At 43.1% G+C, this 19,667-nt stretch overlaps 1 protein-coding gene across 1 annotated transcript in view; it reads right to left on the minus strand.

Moving 5' to 3' along the window:
* CACNA1A (calcium voltage-gated channel subunit alpha1 A) overlaps positions 1-19,667 on the minus strand; it is a 266,456-nt gene that overhangs the window by 69,117 nt on the left and 177,672 nt on the right. The window contains exons 33-38 of the mRNA XM_066593712.1: positions 14,133-14,249; positions 13,155-13,220; positions 11,050-11,150; positions 10,612-10,762; positions 9,094-9,221; positions 2,888-2,984 (exon numbers count right to left, since the gene is read on the minus strand). Coding sequence (XP_066449809.1) covers positions 2,888-2,984; positions 9,094-9,221; positions 10,612-10,762; positions 11,050-11,150; positions 13,155-13,220; positions 14,133-14,249 — 660 coding nt within the window. The remainder of the gene's footprint in view (positions 1-2,887; positions 2,985-9,093; positions 9,222-10,611; positions 10,763-11,049; positions 11,151-13,154; positions 13,221-14,132; positions 14,250-19,667) is intronic.

Here is a 19,667-nt window from a genome sequence, read left to right on the forward strand (position 1 = left end):
TTAATAGCTTATTAGTGTGCAAATGAAGCCTTAGCTGAATGCAGTTAATAGCCTGGGGGCTCTAATCTCCATTCAGCTCCTTTGTTCTCCGACAGGTAACAATGCTATCTGCACTACCCATAGAGAACTCAGTGTGCGGTCTTGTTAAGACCGCACAACGATTTTTAGGTTGGCCTGAATTTAACGATCAGTCAACAGTGCACGAAAAGTGCATGATGGCCGCGCGTTTAGACGCAACGATTATCGCTCAAATGATTGCTTTTTAGCGATTTTTGAGCGATCATCGCTCCGTGTGAATGGGCCTTTACTATTAAGGCCTCATTCACACCTGCGTCTGGGTCTCCTGCATATTTCCATTGTGCCTATTTATCTTTGGAGCCGAACAAGATTGCTGGAACGATGGGAGCCAAACAGCACCGAACAGACCCTATTGATTGTAATGGGGTCCATCATTTTACTGGATGACCCAGCTCTGCATGCTGCACTATTTTGAATGGTATTTTCTGCTGAATCTGTGCTGGGGCTGAACATATGTAAAACATTAAACTCCATTAGCCTATGTATCCAAAAGCCTAACTTTTAGCCCGGCACATAACTTGGAGACCTACCAGCCATTCAAGACTGAAGGCTGTTCCTTATGTATGCCTAGAAAGCTGATTATCACTTCTATCAAACCATTCTGTCAAAAACCTGGATTGGTATGAAACGGGAGAACTACGGACCATTCTGCATAGGATTGACCTACACAGTATCCTGTGATACACCTACAGATCCATAAACCATTCAAGCAAATGCAAGGAGACCCGAGGACCATTCTATCATCTTAGTACTGAAAGACTATTCCATCTTCTGCCCAATACATCTTGAGACCATTCTGCAATATAAATGGAAGACTACAGACTATTCTGTAAGATAGTTAGTGGTTTCTAAAACATTTTGCCATATTAGGAGAGATCTAGAAACCCATCTGACTAGAAATTACACATTTTGCTCTAGGACTACAGGTCAACATACTATAAGCCAAATAACCAGAGCTCTCTAACCCTTTGTACCATGTGACTAGAGATCTACAAACCATTCTGCCATAGGAAGAGATCTACAGGGAAGATGAACTGACCACTGTATTATCTACCTACAGCTCCAGAAACCGTAGCACCAAATCTTCAGAGACCAGCAGACCATACCACCTATATATTTATACACCGTCTTGTCACATATCCATACACAGGCTTACTTACCACTATCATATCGCTGTTAAATCGGCATAACATTTAGTCATGTACCGAATACCTTTAGGCTATACAACCACATGCCTAAAGATCTATGGTCCACTTTGCCAAGCACTAACGGTCCTCTCTCCTACCATAAGTACAGATCTGTAGCTCTGCCATGTACTTACAGACCTGCTGCCCACTCTTAAATGTGATTATAGACCAGTTGACTAGATACTTGTTGGTTATACAGTTACGCCGCATCCTGACATGTAACTAGAAACGCACAAGTACTTGGCTGTCAAATGTATAGCAATCTCTGTATATCAAGAACAGCAAGACGTGGAAATAAGCATAATAATTAACCATAACACTATTCCAAAATATTTCTATATGGATTGGAGAATTTAAGACGATTCAGTCATGTATCTATACAATATCTACCACCCTGATGCTAGTTTCAGGTGTACCGAACTCTATGTCTCATAACTAGGGACTTGCGTTATGGCTTGTAACTTGAGAACAGTCTCATGATCTAACTGTGCCGCCATCTTGTCATATAGCTAGTGGAGAGCACAGACCTCTGTAGGCAGATATCTTAATAAATCCTGCCCAGCAAACCACAAGCGTTCAGATATATTACCAAGAAAGAGTGTATGCACCATAGAGGCAGCCCATGGGCAGGATTACCCCTCTTCAAAAATGTTAAAAGGGTTTTTCAAGAATACATATTGGATGGCCCATGCTTAGGATAGGTCATCAATATCAGATCGGTGGCGGTCCGATCAGCACACCCTTGGTGAGAAGTTTACTGAGGAGGCCAGGGTGCTACAGCGAGTGCCACATCCCCTTCCTCCTTTACCAGGCTCAGCTTCGTACTTGTAGTAGTGGCTCTGCCGGGTATTGAAGCTTGAATGGAACTGAGCCATTACTAAAAGTGCGGAGCTGAGTCTGGTAGACAATGAAGAAGATGCAGCACTCAGACCCCCAATCTGATATCTATCTTTAAGATAAGCCATCAATTTCCTGGAGAACCCTTTGAACACAGGGGGTTTCTGGCCTGTGGGTCATACAGTCCTTCTCTCCTACATGGCATGGAAAGAAAGGGACCATTCTGTTTCAGTTTGTTGAGGATAATGGAAGCAGGGAGAAGGAGTAAAGCCCCATTTAATTTTTATTACGGGGCTACCTCTACTTTATGTATGCAATATAAAAAAAACACATTGTGTTACCTATAGAGATTCAAGAGGCTAAAGCTGTGATTTCTAAATGATTATGTGAACATTACCTGTTCTTCACAAGCAGACCTCATAAGAGAGTGCAGTATAATCAGCTAGACCTCTCTCCCTTCATTAGCACAGAGCTTGTCATTGTCACTCAACATACAGAACATGTCAAAGACATACGCACACAGTGACGGCACATCTCCACGTCAAAATACCAAAAAATATAACATCAAAAGACAAAAAGTGCCATTAAGAGACTTCCAGTGACAAGAGGCTCCTGGCATTAAGGATCTCTTATTGGGTACTTCTTAACCCTTCTGCTGCAGAGTGCACAAAGATGCAGAGCAGTAGTGTTAAGTGACCTCTGTCTGGCAAGTTACAATATGGGACCCAAGAACGGACTAGGAAAGAGGGTAAGAGTCATGGTAGTGGGAAGTGGAAGGGATCTACCTTATAAGCAACTCGAGCAGGGCATTTCTTCCCCAGACCCAAGGGAGGCGAGATTAGTCTGAGCATCTCATACAAGTCTGTGTATTTCATGCGACCCCTGGGAACAGAGAGAAAGGAGCCACAGAGCCATGGAAAGGAGGAAGATGAATTTATTGAAGGTAAAAAAGGGAAATGGACCATGAAAAACGTTGTATGGAGGGGAAAGAGAAGACCAAGGAGAATGGCAGGGGGAAACAAGCAGTCAAAATGGACGTATGCGATAAAGGAGAAGTGAAATGACAAACGAAGAGGGACAAAGGGGAAATGGAAAAAGTATCCAGATGTACATCACGAAGACATGAATGAATGACATACACGGGTATCAATGGCGAGCATGGATGATGGTAAGAAATTAGAGAAGGAGAATGATGAGAGGAGTAGATTGAATACAGAATAGGAAGAAAGAGGAAGAAAAAATGAGAGGAAGATAAATATGAGAGAGTATATCCCAGGACACAGTGAGAAAAGGGGGGTAAGGGTCTGAAGAAACATGGAGAGAAAAGGTGCGAAAAGAAATTAGATCAACTTATCACTACCTGAGGAGCCGACGCAGAGGAAGTCACCCACACCAGGAACTGGAACCTTACATTCATATCAACCCAAAACAGTACCACCTACATCATGTCATTCAGGAAGATCTCCCAGGAACTACACAGGGAATTACACGCTTCAATCTGTAGGGGATTCCATTGGCAGTTGGAGAATTCTCATTTTACAACCTCTCTCCAGTACAGGTGTGTTAGGAAAAAATTATGCCTTGTCCTGCCAGTATGAATCGGGAAGGACGTTTGTGAGGTGGGGAGGAAGATGTTTTCAGTGGCGGTGGTAAAAGGGAGGAGGTGTGTGGGAGCGAGGTTTATGGAATATGAAAGGAGATCCAGAATGGTTAATGGAGCCCCCTGAGACCCCTCCGCACCCTCCCCCTTCATCAAGCATATTTTTTTCTTCTTTAAAGCAGGCTCCCCCAGTCCAAAAAGAAATAAAATATTCGTGCCTGGAACCCCCGGAAATCCCAGCAAGCCCATGCTTCTTCCATAAGACTATATACCCTTTAGCTGCTCACGGGATGAACCATTGACCAACCCCCTCCCACCAGCAGCCAAAGAGATAGGATGCACACGGTGTACGTAGCTGAGTACAGCTCTCTCATAAAATATATATATGTTATATATATATTAAAATTAGGTAGGTGAAAGCATCGCGCATTCCGCTTAAAGTCTTGCAGGGGATAACGGGCTAAGTTTTGAAGGATGGGAGAAAGGAGTACTATCCAGGGGTGAGAGCAGGAAGGATGGGTATATGGGGTAAGGGTTGTGGAAGTTTCGTTCTGTGTTTCATTTTTGATTTAGGTTATTTTTTTGTTTTGCTTTGTAATGGTTTTCCAAACCTTGCAGGCCACCCTGTGGGGGCATTTCTTCCCCAAACCCAGCGGTGGGGATATAACCCGTAACAAACTGTACATGTCCTTATAATGAATGCGCCCGCTGAAATAAGAACAGAAGGGGAGTTAGTTGAGAGGATGTGCAGCTTTCATGGGTGACCCTCCCTGTAATCATGTGCGACGTCCTGCATGATACAGAGAACGCGCAGACATAATAATAACACACACGCATATACACATACAGACACCGAGGGGGATTCATAAAAACTACAGTGACATCATAATGTCACCTCGCCGTCTGCTGTGGGAAATTCCACTACAGTTTTTAGAAATCTCCCTCATAACATGATGGCTAAAGTCTCAAACACGACCGTTGCCAAGAGTCCTGCGCTGCTGCAGCGGTCCTGATGGCTATCCTATGTCCATCTTAATCCATCATTAGCACATAAAATGTCATGTTATCAGTAACTCCGCTTTCAGGCTAGTGTATGGTAGCTATATATTTGGTCTGCGTTTTAGGGATCGCGATACGGAGCTAATGTAAATCTGTGTGTCTATTCACATGACCATATATTTAATGGCTGTTTCAGACGAGCATGACATATTTTTTGTGTTTTTGCCTCCGTATTGCTATTCTTTTCTACTGGGAAATACTGATCAGCATTTGACAGTCAGAAAAAGTACTGATGAGATACAGCTGTAATGTTATCTGGAACACATCCGTAATCTGCTCGCCTGAAACCGACCCAAAGCAGCACTGGATTGAATATATGGTGGTGCCAATTAACTTCATCCACAGTCCTTGTAGCATATATAGAAGACACATGGGCAGCACCCTAATTCAAAGATCCTTTCATTAGCACCCCTGCAACCTTTCAGGTCAGTATGAGCATTGCACGAGTGCTAATAAAAGGGGCTTTGAATTGTAGTGCTGCCCAAGTGTCTTGTATAATGCAATTAGGAGATTAACTTAGCAATATGCTAGTGCAACACAATATAAAGGTGATGAATGGGAGTGAAACCTAGAGATGGGTCTTAGGCTGGGTTCAAACCACCATTAAGGGCTCCATGCAGATTTCAGTTTTCCTGCTCAGGCGCCATTGACTACGATGGTTGTCACCCGGCTTCCATTATGCTGCATGGCAGTTTCCTGGACCAAATAGCGCCGCACATCTTCTACAGCGGAATTGGTTGTGGGAAATGTGCAGGGTTATATTGTAGCAGCAGCGCTGAGGAGAGTTCAGGAAATCTCATCTGTACTCTGCCGAAAACATCCACAGCATAAATTGAGCGGTGGTACGGATTTTCCATTTTCAGCATGTCAATTTAGGACAAATTTCAAGTCTTCAAATGAGGGGGTAAAATCTGTATCAGAATGTGCACCTAAATAAATCCACGTGCTGCAGGCAAATTTCAACGCGGTTCAGCCCCAAAATCTGGAGAAAAATCAATATGTGGACATAGCTTAAATGGGTAACACTGAGGTGACAGCAAGCCTCAAGGCCGCTGGATCATACAGTGTTGGGCGGTCTGTCATCACCAACACTTCTGGAAAAGGATGGGGGGCGCTGGTTCCCAGTGTTAGAGGGGGGATTTGTAGGCTGGCGTCTCTAGAAATCCCAGCAGAAGACTTTTTATCTCCTTGCCAGAGAGTTTTTTATGCAGATAATGTTATGCACTTCACTACATCAGTTTTGGTCCTTGACAATCAGTTTGAGAATTTAACCACAACATCCAAACATACAAATTAGTACATACGGCTGAGATAATGTGTATAGATTAACAGTGGGAACAGGCATTATACTGATCCGAAAAAGCTAAACTTGAATGAAATAAGAAAAAATACACATATGGATAAAATACATAGGCGGAAAGAAAAAAATGTAGAAAACAATACAGGCATATAGAGGTTTAGTGGCGTGTAGTTTACAGTCAGCAATCTTCACTTCATCCTTGGGCGGAGGAGCCTTGACGTGGATGTTCTTCCACTGTGCTTGCTGTGAGCTTGCTAGACAACGTATTCTCGTTGAATCATGATTTCAGACACTACGTTAGGGTTGATTGCATCTCTTGCGTGCTCTCCAAGATGAATGTAACATCCAGGCACAGATTTGTGTGCAGATCCTATGTAGTAGTCTACATTACTTTCTAAAGTTCTGTGCATCCTGAGCTTCCGGGTTCATGAATAGGGTGGCAGAACTACAATCAAGACACTTACAAAGGCATAGCAGAAAGAGTGAGGGAGCCGAGGTGTCCAATGTAAGCCTTAACAACCATAAACATACCTTTACTTATAAGCTCATGCTTCTACTCATATTGTCCAAATTCCTAGTAGCCAGCTAGAATAGGACAGTAATAATGGTAGGAGCTTGAAGAGCAGCTCTAACTGCTCAGTCTCCACAACTATAGTAACAGTGGTTAAGGTCTTTTTAGACACAATGATTTTCGCTGAAAAATCGTTCAAAGCCGTCTTTTGAGCGATAATCATTGTGTCTTACTGCACTGACATCGTGCCGTTTTCGTTAAGCTGTCGCTGATTGCTGATCTTTCAGCATGCTGACAGATCAGCGATCAGTTATCAGGAATTCACAGCGGGATACAGCTGATACTATTGTATCAGCTGTATCCTGCTCCCTGATCACAGGCTGGGTATGAAGAACAGAGCGGTCCAGCTGCGTTCTCCATACCCGGCACTGGGCGCTCAGCTGTATAACAGCCGGGCGCTATGAGCAGAGAACAGCTGGATGCAGAAAACAAGCGGGGACACCCTGCTTGTCTTCTGCATTCCCCACTCGGAGCGCTCGGCTGCATAACAGCTGGGCGCTAGGAGCGGGGAACAGCAAACAAGGAAGTTGGAATATTCCAATGGTCATTTAGAAGGGTAGAGGGGGAAATATCATGGCATCTTAATGATAGGCCCAATTTAAAACCTTTCTATGGTACTCCCTCCCATATCTGCACACGGCTGTCTAGACATATCAAAAACAATAAGTAGCCACTATTGTCCCTTGTTAATTAAGTGAAGAATAAAACCGCAGACTAACGCACACACTACATGTAGTCGAAAAGCACAACACAATATTAGTTTGCCCAGATTTACATCTGTGAGCAGACCATAAGGCAGAGCAATAGACAAGCAACCATAAGCCATACCATAAATGATAAGAGTGAGCTGAAAAGACAGAGGCCACCTACTGTAACATGAGTAATGGAAGCCAATCAATGGTGGGAGCCAATGGGTATCCATCACCATCAGAGACAGGGCATGGACCAGCAAATGTACTGAGCGGCACAAAGTGTTATTCTATGGGTCAACCTATTAAAATACCACTGTAAGCTATTGATGCAAATCATTGTAAACCTAGAAGAGTTGGATCCATAACACTGATGGTTGTTTGGAGAAATGCAAAAACACTTGTTCGTCTTGCTGATTCATAAGTGTGTGACCCCGTTTGTAGAGAGCTGTCCCGTCCCTGCAAGATGAAACTGTTTCTACACATAAAGGCAAAACTTAAAATTCCAACATCATTTGTATGGAGGTGTGCAAATACATAATACACGTCTCCATACATCCATGTTCTAATGTGAAGACTAGCAGACAAGGAGTTACCAAGACAAATGTGTAATTGGTACTCTGAATATCTGATACTTCCTCAGTCATCCAATCCTGACCACACAGGAGGGACATCAAGTGAACTGTCCTAAAGGTAAGGAAACACTTCCTAACAAGCCAAGTCCTTAGAACGGCAAAAAGCCATCATGTTATCATCGGTTACAATATCCTGAAGGTTCAAGAAGACATTAGAACACAGAGTATTATCTGTAAGACTCCCTACACCAGCTGTATCATCTTCACAAGAAGAACCCATACCTTCTAAAACCTGTATCCAAGACATTTTATACAGCCAGCCCACCCTCAGTCTAACTGATGAGAAAGTCCGAAGTAGTGCTGTCTACAGATGGGTGCCTCTTGCTTGGCTGATATCCCTGATAATACTTCAAGATCTATAGATGGCACTAGACAGCTTTATTCCTTCTGGAGCAAACATAATTTGCATACTTTTTCCCAGGGAGCATTGCCTGTAAAATTCCCTACACCAGCAAAATTCCCACAAGGAGAACCAGTACCTTCCAACTAGTGCAGGTAAAGAGGAACTTTCTGCCCACATCATTGGTTGTGTGTTTGGTTGGGGGGGGGGGGGGGTTCTCCACTTTATGTCTGCCTTACTGTTTATGATAGTGGCTACCTTGTTACATTTTGCAATCTTGATGCAATTCTCAATTAACAAACCTCCTACGTAGTCTACAGTTCTCTGGATTCATTGTATCATATGATCTGCCATATACGATAAGCTCTAGTACTTATATTTAACTTTCTTGCCATTCTTTGTACAAAATCCTTCATTGGTCCAGTCAGTTTTTCTACCGGCCACCTCATTTGTTTTTTCCGTGGAAGGTTTCAGGCTGATGCTGTATCACAACCGATCCTTCCATTTCCATTCTTCCATCGGTTTCTCTTATTGTCTTCAGGCTTCTTCCAGAGTTTTTAATCCCAGAATACTGGGTCTTCTCTCCATCACCAATGATGGCTCCTGTTGGTAAATCTTGAGCAATACTTGAGTATTCAACAGATCCCATTACCTCTTGCTTTACTCGAACATTGGATCATCGAAGGTTTTTCTTCTTTCTTTCAGAGTTCTACAAACTGTCTGATTTATTGCGCCCTTTTACTAATCCATTTCCCCTCCCAAATCTTATATTAAATTGGGTAGATGAAATGACTCACCAGGCCGCCGGGTCATACTCTGCCCAGATTCTCACATATTCATCTAGATGATGTGGACCCAGAATGGAGGAATCGCGGGTTAGATATTCAAAGTTATCCATAATGACAGCGACAAACAGGTTTAACATCTGCAGAGGGAGAACAGCTATGACAACATGTGTTGTGCATGTCTACCAAACCAAGACTAGTAACCTCTACACAAAGTATGTGACTATAACCAAAATCAACGGAGTGCCCCCAGCTTGCCAGCTATATTTCTATTACCCATAGCAGCTTTCTTAAAGGGGGTTGGCCACTTTATACATATATTTGTACAAAGCACGTAAAGAGTCACTTTCTAATACCCTTGTGTCTTCAGACCAGCACCAATGTGTCTGTTAGACGCCCCATGCCCTTGCCTCTGTGCTGGCCACAAATCGTTGCCATTCTGAAGATGATGTGCGCTATATTGTTCAATGGAGACCACACTGTGCATGTGCTAGTCTGCCATGTTATTCAGTGGAGGCCGCCGATGGACAGATCGGGTCATGTGCTCATCCATTAGCAGCCATGGAATGCATGTACGGGGAGTGCAAAGGCAAGGGGGCAGGTCTTCTTATAGACACATTGACGCTGTTCTAAACACATGAGAATATTAGTAAATGGCTCTTTACAGTTTCCAGGCCACCTTTAACCCTTTCCAATCCACTGTCTGACGTCTGAAGACATTCTGATTGAAGGCTGTACAGCTCCGATGTCAGAAGACGTCTGGCAGTGTATTCTTACTGTATATTACTGGTCGCTCTGTTGTTGGGGGCCTCCCGAGCAGGTCCCATATAGCAGTATTGGCTCTAGCCAGCAGATGGCGCCATTGTATAATGGTAGAAGGAGAAAGCTCCCTAGGAAACCATGTATCCAAAATTGGATTGCAAAGGGTTAAAAAATATAAAGTGGCCAATGTCTTTTAATTGGGATTATAATCTCCCTCAGTCTCGTAGAAATGAATGGAGCAGCAGGGTGCATGTCTGACCACTGCTTCATTCAAACTCGTGCAGTGAGGAGGAACAGAGGACTCGGGACCCCTGTGCTAGTGACTGTGGGGTCCCAGAGATCAGACATTTATCACTGTTTGAAAAAAAGCATAGAGAAGTCAAGAAGTTAATCATAAAGAAGTAAATGGGGACTGACAGATTGTATCTCTATATATGGATCCATGTGAGATCTCCATATAGGTTGAATTTTTCTCCCCTAAATTACTGGCAAGGAGGCATTACTCCTGTAACACAGGTGGAACTAATACAGTATCACCACAGAACTCATGAAGAACCCATACAGCATACCATATGGAAACATACGGTCAACAATATCGTACCAAGTTGGCTTTACACATCCATACAGTAGTGATTTTAATGTAGTCATGTGCTTGAGGCATCACTTTGTGCATTGTAAAAGCATTGATCCGATATTTAGATCTACATTCCAATAATGTAAAAAAAAGTAATAATCTCCTCATCATCGCCTCAGTGCTGCGTCACTCACCAGGAATGAGCAAAGGAAGATGAAAGACACAAAGTAGAAGTATGCAAACTCGCTCCCACAGTCCTTCTCCTTTATTCCTGACTGAGAGTCACACGGCTTCCCACTCAAACAAGACAGCATGATCTCATGCCAGGCTTCACCAGTGGCGCTCCTGCAGGGAGGAAGACACGTGTCTGTCAGCATATCACACACCCATGTTATACCACTCCCCAGGGATCCTCCAGTCTTATGTCTTGTGCAATAAAAGATACTACGGTTTTGAGCTGCATGAAAAAAAATCAAAGACTGAACACGGTGTATTTTCACGAGGCCAATTCTGTTCAAATTTGATGTACGTTTTTGCTGTGCTTTTTGTAATCTCTACAAAAAATGTGATAAAATGTCTCCTGGAAATATATTCCAGGTCATTTCCAGCATAGGTCATCATAGTGGGCTTACCGGAAGAGGAGCATGAGAGCTTGGAAGAATGTACGAAAGTTATTGTGTGCTGTTATAGCTGTGTCGTCATCGTCTTCATCCAGGGCTATGTTACCGAAGACCTGCAACGGGACAGAGAGTGTGATGGGTAGATGGAGAGGATCAGACGTGTGACTGCTAGAGCATATATTTACGTTCACACACATGACGCTAAACCATATTTATTGCCTTTTAAACATTAATTTCAGGGAGTCTTGAAGCGCAAATTTTATTCAAAATAAACCTCACCTAAAAGTAAAAGCCGCGGTCCCCCAAAAAACGCTAGAGTAACTCCATTATTCCCTTAGTACCACAGCCAGTTTTGGTCTTTATGGTAATTTTTGTTTATCCCTGCCTTCTGATAGTTTAGAGTGTTCTCCATGCAGGTAAAATAACATGATAATCTTATAGCTTACTCACTGTATTTTAAAGCTGACACCTGTTGCTAAAGCATAGGCTCAGCAATTTACACCGGCACCATTACGTGCCATACATATATGGCAAATGCTGGGAAGAGAAGGACCAAAATAATATGCGCCATCAGTGTAGCTTGCGATAACCAATGCCCATAGACTGCTGCCCCTTTTAAACATTGCAGCAGTCTGCTTCTTATAAACAGTGCCAACAGACTGCCCCTCATAAACAGTGCCAGCAGACTGCCCCTCATAAACAGTGCCAGCAGACTGCCTCTCATAAACAGTGCCAGCAGACTGCCCCTCATAAACAGTACCAGCAGACTGCCCCTCATAAACAGTGCCAGCAGACTGCCCCTCATAAACAGTGCCAGCAGACTGCCCCTCATAAACAGTGCCAGCAGACTGCCCCTCATAAACCGTGCCAGCAGATTTCCCCTCGTAAACACTGCCAGCAGACTGTCCCTCATAGACAGAGCCAGCAGTCTGTCCCTCATAGACAGTGCCAGCAGACTGCCCCTCGTAAACACTGCCAGCAGACTGTCCCTCATAGACAGTGCCAGCAGACTGCCCCTCGTAAACAGTGCCAGCAGACTGCCCCTCATAAACAATGCCAGCAGACTGCCCCTCATAAACAGTGCCAGCAGACTGCCCCTCATAAACAGTGCCAGCAGACTGCCCCTCATAAACAGTGCCAGCAGACTGTCCCTCATAGACAGTGCCAGCAGACTGCGCCTCATAAACAGTGCCAGCAGACTGCGCCTCATAAACACTGCCAGCAGACTGTGCCTCATAAACACTGCCAGCAGACTGTCCCTCATAGACAGTGCCAGCAGACTGTCCCTCATAAACACTGCCAGCAGACTGTCCCTCATAGACAGTGCCAGCAGACCGCCCCTCGTAAACAGTACCAGCAGACTGCGCCTCATAAACAGTGCCAGCAGACTGCCCCTCATAAACAGTGCCAGCAGACTGCCCCTCATAAACAGTGCCAGCAGACTGTCCCTCATAGACAGTGCCAGCAGACTGCGCCTCATAAACAGTGCCAGCAGACTGCGCCTCATAAACACTGCCAGCAGACTGTGCCTCATAAACACTGCCAGCAGACTGTCCCTCATAGACAGTGCCAGCAGACTGTCCCTCATAAACACTGCCAGCAGACTGTCCCTCATAGACAGTGCCAGCAGACCGCCCCTCGTAAACAGTACCAGCAGACTGCGCCTCATAAACAGTGCCAGCAGACTGCCCCTCATAAACAGTGCCAGCAGACTGCCCCTCATAAACAGTGCCAGCAGACTGTCCCTCATAGACAGTGCCAGCAGACTGCGCCTCATAAACAGTGCCAGCAGACTGTCCCTCATAGACAGTGCCAGCAGACTGTCCCTCATAAACAGTGCCAGCAGACTGTCCCTCATAGACAGTGCCAGCAGACTGTCCCTCATAAACACTGCCAGCAGACTGTGCCTCATAGACAGTGCCAGCAGACCGCCCCTCGTAAACAGTACCAGCAGACTGCCCCTCAAGATAGTTGCCTGCTCTGTCTGAAACGCAGGAGATCATCCTCAAAAGGCACAAGTACCCTAAATGTATATGCTTGTATACATTTTCAGCACCTGGATATACATAAAGACATCATGACAAGGCTGCACACACTACACTGATTGTAACACAGACCTGCATGCCGATGATGGCATAGATAAAGAACAGCATAGCGATCAGGAGGCAGACGTAAGGCAGCGCCTGTGGAGAGGAAGAAAGGATCAAATATTAAAAGTGACATTATCAATAGGAAAACCAACATAGGAGAGATTTGCTAATCCCTGAAGTACAAGCACCCGAAAACATATAAGTCACAAGTGTTCCTAACGAATAATTGAAGGGATATTCTGGGTCATTATTAGTTGATCGCTGGGAATCTACTCGGGATCCCCGGCGATCAGCTGATCGTCTGGCCTGCTGTAACAGGAGCTGAACATGATCATTGGGGTCAGAGCAGGAAGTCCCAGAGGTGGATTCACTTCCAATGAAATCAATGGGAGTAAAGCCATCTCTTGAGACTTTCTGCTCTGACCACAATGCAGAAACGGATGTGTAATAGGCAGCTTCATCCCCATTCATTTCAATGGAAGTAAAACTGCCTCTGATGACGTCCATCCCGCTGCACTGACAGCAGGCCAGATGATCAGCTGATTGCTGGGGATCCAGAGTGGTGGATTCCTGGCAATCAACTAATGATAACCTTACGTATTTGCCCAGTAAACCTTTTTTAATGATTCCTGGAAACAAATTATAACTGTGACCTTTTTGTAGCTCCCCTAAGATAGGAGAGCATATTGCATGCAACCAGAACCCTGCTGTACAGCGATAGCGATAGCTGCCTGTACATGGTTATCTTTTCCTTCTGTAGAAAACTCTGGTTTGGCTTATATCCTTAGTTATGTTACAAGGCCAATTAGAAGGTTGGGCATTGACTTATAGGCAGCTACCTTCCAATAGGTGGCGCTGTAGTTAAAATATAAAATCTCCTATTTGCATATGAAACTTCCCAGAGGAGCAAGGCATGACCTAGAAGTCTCCTCACCCCTACTTAGCGTTCTCCACAAGGAAAAGCAGTGTCTCATCCAGTGCATATATATCTAATCTTGCACATACCTTGAAGGACTGAACGAAGGTCCACAGTAGGATACGAATAGTGTAGCCTTGCCGCAGAAGTTTAATGAGACGAGCAGCTCGGAACAAGCGGAGAAAACTGAGGTTGATAAAGTTGTCCTATAAAGTGAAAAGGGGGAGGGAAAGTGGAGACCCAGTAAATATAGACGAACGCGCTTCGGTTACCTAGTGAGCGCCGAAATAAATAAATAAAATTATTATTGAGGGGCAAATGCTTTTTAACGCAGCTGTAAATGATGATAATGGGGGAGATTTCTAGAAACTACCAGAAATAATAACAGTGCTGTTACCCCCGGCTATCAGATCGCTGCCAAGAAAGCAGCAACTTGATTGGTTGTTATGGGTAATCCCTCCCATTTTCCTTGGCAATAGTTTTTATAAGTCTCCACCATAGTCGGTTTATTCTCCCTTAAAACCCTACGTCCTCCATCAATAAAGAAGAGATAAGTTCTAGGCGGAGACTGGTCAGTCAGAAGAGTGAACACTCTGGCCTCTGGTACCCAAAAATGAAGAAACTAAAAGGATATTCCGAGTTTTCAATAATTTTATTTATTTGTTTCTTATTTTAGCTTTGCATTTGAAACTAGTGAATGTTACATTAACACTTGGGGCCCGTTTAAAGTCAGGAGAAAGGGTGCACAGTGAGGAGACAACTGTGAGCCTCAGGGGTGAAGACTAATGCAAAGTAGAGTGGAGGAATGGGTGTTGCCTATAGCAACCAATCAGACTCAACCTATGTTTTTTTTTAGCACAGGTTTGAAAAGAAAAAGTAGTTTTAATTAGCTACTATGGGCAACTCCTCCACCTTTTGGTTTACACTAGTTCTCATACCCAAGGACCAGCGGGAGCCCTCTTGACTCCTTCATCCCAACCAGCAGTTTACTTAAGGAGGAAGATGTTTTCCATTTGAGAAACAAGAATCAAACCAAATGCACTGTATTTGGAAACAAGCAGCCACTTTACGTTAGGAGTGTTTGGCACATGCAGAGCTTGGGCTCCTCCACTCTTCACGCCAAAATCTGTACTAAAGTGGTCATTAAAGTGGGGAGAGGGGTGCAGATTATTGGTTATGAGTCTCCTACACTCAGACATGGAACGGATCCCCAGTACATAGAGCCACATGTATAAAAAGTAGTGCCCACAAAATGCCGAGGTGTTGACCATGGTAACCAATCAGAATTCAGCTATCATTTTTCCTTTGTTGTTTAGAAAATTAAAACAGTGATCTGATTGGTTCCTATAGACAACGCTTCTCATTTTTGCCTGCACCAGCTTTTTTATTTTTTTTATTTTTTTATACATGGGGCCCATCTAGCCTCGAGTTATTATCAGCTGGACATCAAAAGCACATTCTCCCTGGCAAAAGATGTCAGACACTAGAAGAAACATTGAAGCATTTCCAAGCGATCCTCTCTCTCATTTTAACATTTCTCCTTCATGGCAAGGGATCCGTTGTATGTAAGTCCCGAATTAAAACAGGTGCTTCTGGGGTTCCAGCAGACACAAATGGCCATCATACTTTTACTATTACACATAGTGGCGATAACCATTATGATTGTCTTTGCAGCAATTGCCTAAAGTTAGAGGTCTAACCGCATACATGATTGGTTTGAGGCGGTGATTCAGTGTTGCTGAACCATCCAGAGTATTAGAGAATGGTCTGAAAAGTGTTCCTGTAAAGGAAGACTCTCCTCTATTCAACCATTTACATTCCTCTACAAATATACATAAAAAAGTTGAAAAAAAACATTTAAATCGTTTGTTTCTCTGAGCTATGTTTTTAATTCCTTCTGAATTCACTATTCTGCTGGTTATTTGTTACCAGAGAGCTGTGCATTGTGGGAGCCCAGATGATAATGTCAGGTCTGACATCTGGGTGGAACTAAACCGCTGTCCGTTTCCATGTGAAACCAACAGAATCTTAAAGGCAGCTGTGTGTTTGTGAAAAGAGAAGAGGAATTACTTCATTGTGCATGAAGAGTTAAACTTTGAAATGGTATGTAAAGCAAAATTATGCTTTAATTCATATTTTTTTCTGAACTGCTCCCTTTAGCAGATGGAATATTATAATGGTCCTGAGATCCCTATCCTTCTGCATCTATAGCTTTGGCCTGGGACAGGTCATAGACTCCCATGGCATTCAGTACAAATCTTCCTCTCTGGCCCAGATGTTGCCTCTCTGCTAACCAGAGTTCTAGGGAGTCCATCAGTTATTTGCTTCCTCTCCTGCCACTTTCTAAAACTCAACTCATCATTTTTCTGATATTTCACTCAAACTTCCCCAACCAGATCTACCAATCACAGTCAGTGACTCCATGCTTTCCTTAGTCGCACAGGCCTGCTGCCTCAATGTAACTTTTGATTCTGCCCTGTCTTTTAAACCACACATACAATCTCTCACCACCTCCTATTGCCACCAAATCAAAAACATCTCTCAAATCTACTCTTTCCTCAACTTTAAGTTCTAAAAAAATGTTAGTGCGTGCCCTCATGATCTCTCGCCTAGGCTAATGCAACATTCTCCTCTGATCTAAGTCTCTTCCTCCAATTCATCCTCAATTCTGCTACCCAGCTAATTCACTTCTTCCCTGGTAGTCCTCCATCTCTACCCTCTGCCAATATTCTTTACTGGCTACCCAGTGTCTGGAAAATCCAGTGCAAGATATGTCATATAAGGTGGTCCACAACCTTTCCCCTTCGTACATCTCTGACCTGATCTCCCGATACCTCCCCACATGTACTTTCAGGTCCTTACAGGATCTCCTTCTTAGTTCTACTTTAATCTGCTCCTAACAGCCATCCTCTAGATTGCTTCTCTGTATTCCCTATACTTGAACTCACTACCTAAATGATTAGACTCCCCTCTCCCTTCAATGTAATGTAAGTAATTATCTAGTACTTTAATAGGCTCCTCAAACACGAACCTTTATACTATAAACCATAGAGGCACCTGTAGGTAAGTAGATATCTAACACCGTTGGTTGGTGAAACTCTACCAAGCCTCAAAAATGCAGTAGTGAGTTCCCTATAGAGTTACTCTGCTTGTCAGAAGACTTTGTTATCTTCATACTTGATTTGAGGATTGTATAAGGCCTTACTACAATAATACAATTTACCATTTCTGCCCTGACCAAATCCATTAGATCAAACATCAGAATAGATAATAATACACATATAGCGGATTGGGGCAGAGATTTAAAAAAAATGGACAGAATATTTTCATTGATTATGTGACCCAGTTGTAAAAAACATTTCAGCTGTGTAAAATCAATTTTGACCACTTTCTCAGGTGCCCCAGAAGCCTCCTGGTATTTAGCTGGGACAATGCATCATGCACAGCAATAGGCAAAGCCAAAACCCTTAGCAGGACCAAGGGGTCATGCAGTCTTGTCAAACTATTAGAACTTTAGGGTGAAAGAGCATTGAGAGAGGAAGAGGAAAGAAGAGTCTTGAGTGTACTAGTGGAAGGAAACAGAATAAGAAGAGCAGGTGGACCTTATGTTCTGTACATTACTGAGAGATGAGATGCATTAGTAGAGTCTTTATGTTACAACATGTTTGAAGATATGATTACCGGTATACAGTATCTAAATGACGTCTCATGAACTACTAGAAGATTTTAGTTAGACAAATGTAGATGTGGGATCAGCAATGCTATTGTATAGTCAGGTGTGGAAGCATAAATGTTAGTGTATGGATGGACAGCAGGTATAATCAGATGTAAAAGTGGAAACATCTATGTTACTATATAAATTAACAGCAACTATAGTCATGTGTAGATGCGAAAGCACCAATGTTACTGTATGACTGGACCATAGGTATAATCAGATGTAGATGTGGGAGCATCAATGTTACTGTATCACTGGACCATAGGTATAATCAGATGTAGATGTGGGAGCATCAATGTTACTGTATGAATGACTACAGGTATAATCAGATCTAGATGTGGAAGCATCAATGTTACTGTATGACTGGACTCTAGGTATAATCAGATCTAGATGTGGGAGCATCAATGTTACTGTATGACTGGACCGTAGGTGTAATCAGATGTAGATGTGGGAGCATCAATGTTACTGTATGAATGACTACAGGTATAATCAGATCTAGATGTGGAAGCATCAATGTTACTGTATGACTGGACTCTAGGTATAATCAGATCTAGATGTGGGAGCATCAGTGTTACTGTATGACTTGACCGTATGTATAATCAGAACTAGATGTGGGAGCATCAATGTTACTGTATGACTGGACCGTAGGTATAATCAGATGTAGATGTGGGAGCATCAATGTTACTGTATGACTGGACTCTAGGTGTAATCAGATCTAGATGTGGGAGCATCAATGTTACTGTATGACTGGACCGTAGGTATAATCAGATGTAGATGTGGGAGCATCAATGTTACTGTATGACTGGACCGTAGGTATAATCAGATGTAGATGTGGGAGCATCAATGTTACTGTATGACTGGACCGTAGGTATAATCAGATGTAGATGTGGGAGCATCAATGTTACTGTATGACTGGACCGTAGGTATAATCAGATCTAGATGTGGGAGCATCAATGTTACTGTATCACTGGACCATAGGTATAATCAGATCTAGATGTGGGAGCATCAATGTTACTGTATGAATGACTACAGGTATAATCAGATCTAGATGTGGGAGCATCAATGTTACTGTATGACTGGACTCTAGGTATAATCAGATCTAGATGTGGGAGCATCAGTGTTACTGTATGACTTGACCGTATGTATAATCAGAACTAGATGTGGGAGCATCAATGTTACTGTATGACTGGACCGTAGGTATAATCAGATGTAGATGTGGGAGCATCAATGTTACTGTATGACTGGACTCTAGGTGTAATCAGATCTAGATGTGGGAGCATCAATGTTACTGTATGACTGGACTGTAGGTATAATCAGATCTAGATGTGGGAGCATCAATGTTACTGTATGACTGGACCGTAGGTATAATCAGATGTAGATGTGGGAGCATCAATGTTACTGTATGACTGGACCGTAGGTATAATCAGATCTAGATGTGGGAGCATCAATGTTACTGTATCACTGGACCATAGGTATAATCAGATCTAGATGTGGGAGCATCAATGTTACTGTATGAATGACTACAGGTATAATCAGGTGTAGATGTGGGAGCATCAATGTTACTGTATGAATGACTACAGGTATAATCAGATCTAGATGTGGGAGCATCAATGTTACTGTATGAATGACTACAGGTATAATCAGATGTAGATGTGGAAGCATCAATGTTACTGTATGAATGACTACAGGTATAATCAGATCTAGATGTGGGAGCATCAATGTTACTGTATGACTGGACTGTAGGTATAATCAGATGTAGTTGTGGGAGCATCAATGTTACTGTATGAATGACTACAGGTATAATCAGATCTAGATGTGGAAGCATCAATGTTACTGTATGAATGACTACAGGTATAATCAGATCTAGATGTGGGAGCATCAATGTTACTATATGAATGACTACAGGTAT

Source organism: Eleutherodactylus coqui, chromosome 2 (assembly GCF_035609145.1).
Source record: "Eleutherodactylus coqui strain aEleCoq1 chromosome 2, aEleCoq1.hap1, whole genome shotgun sequence".
Lineage (NCBI taxonomy): Eukaryota > Metazoa > Chordata > Amphibia > Anura > Eleutherodactylidae > Eleutherodactylus > Eleutherodactylus coqui.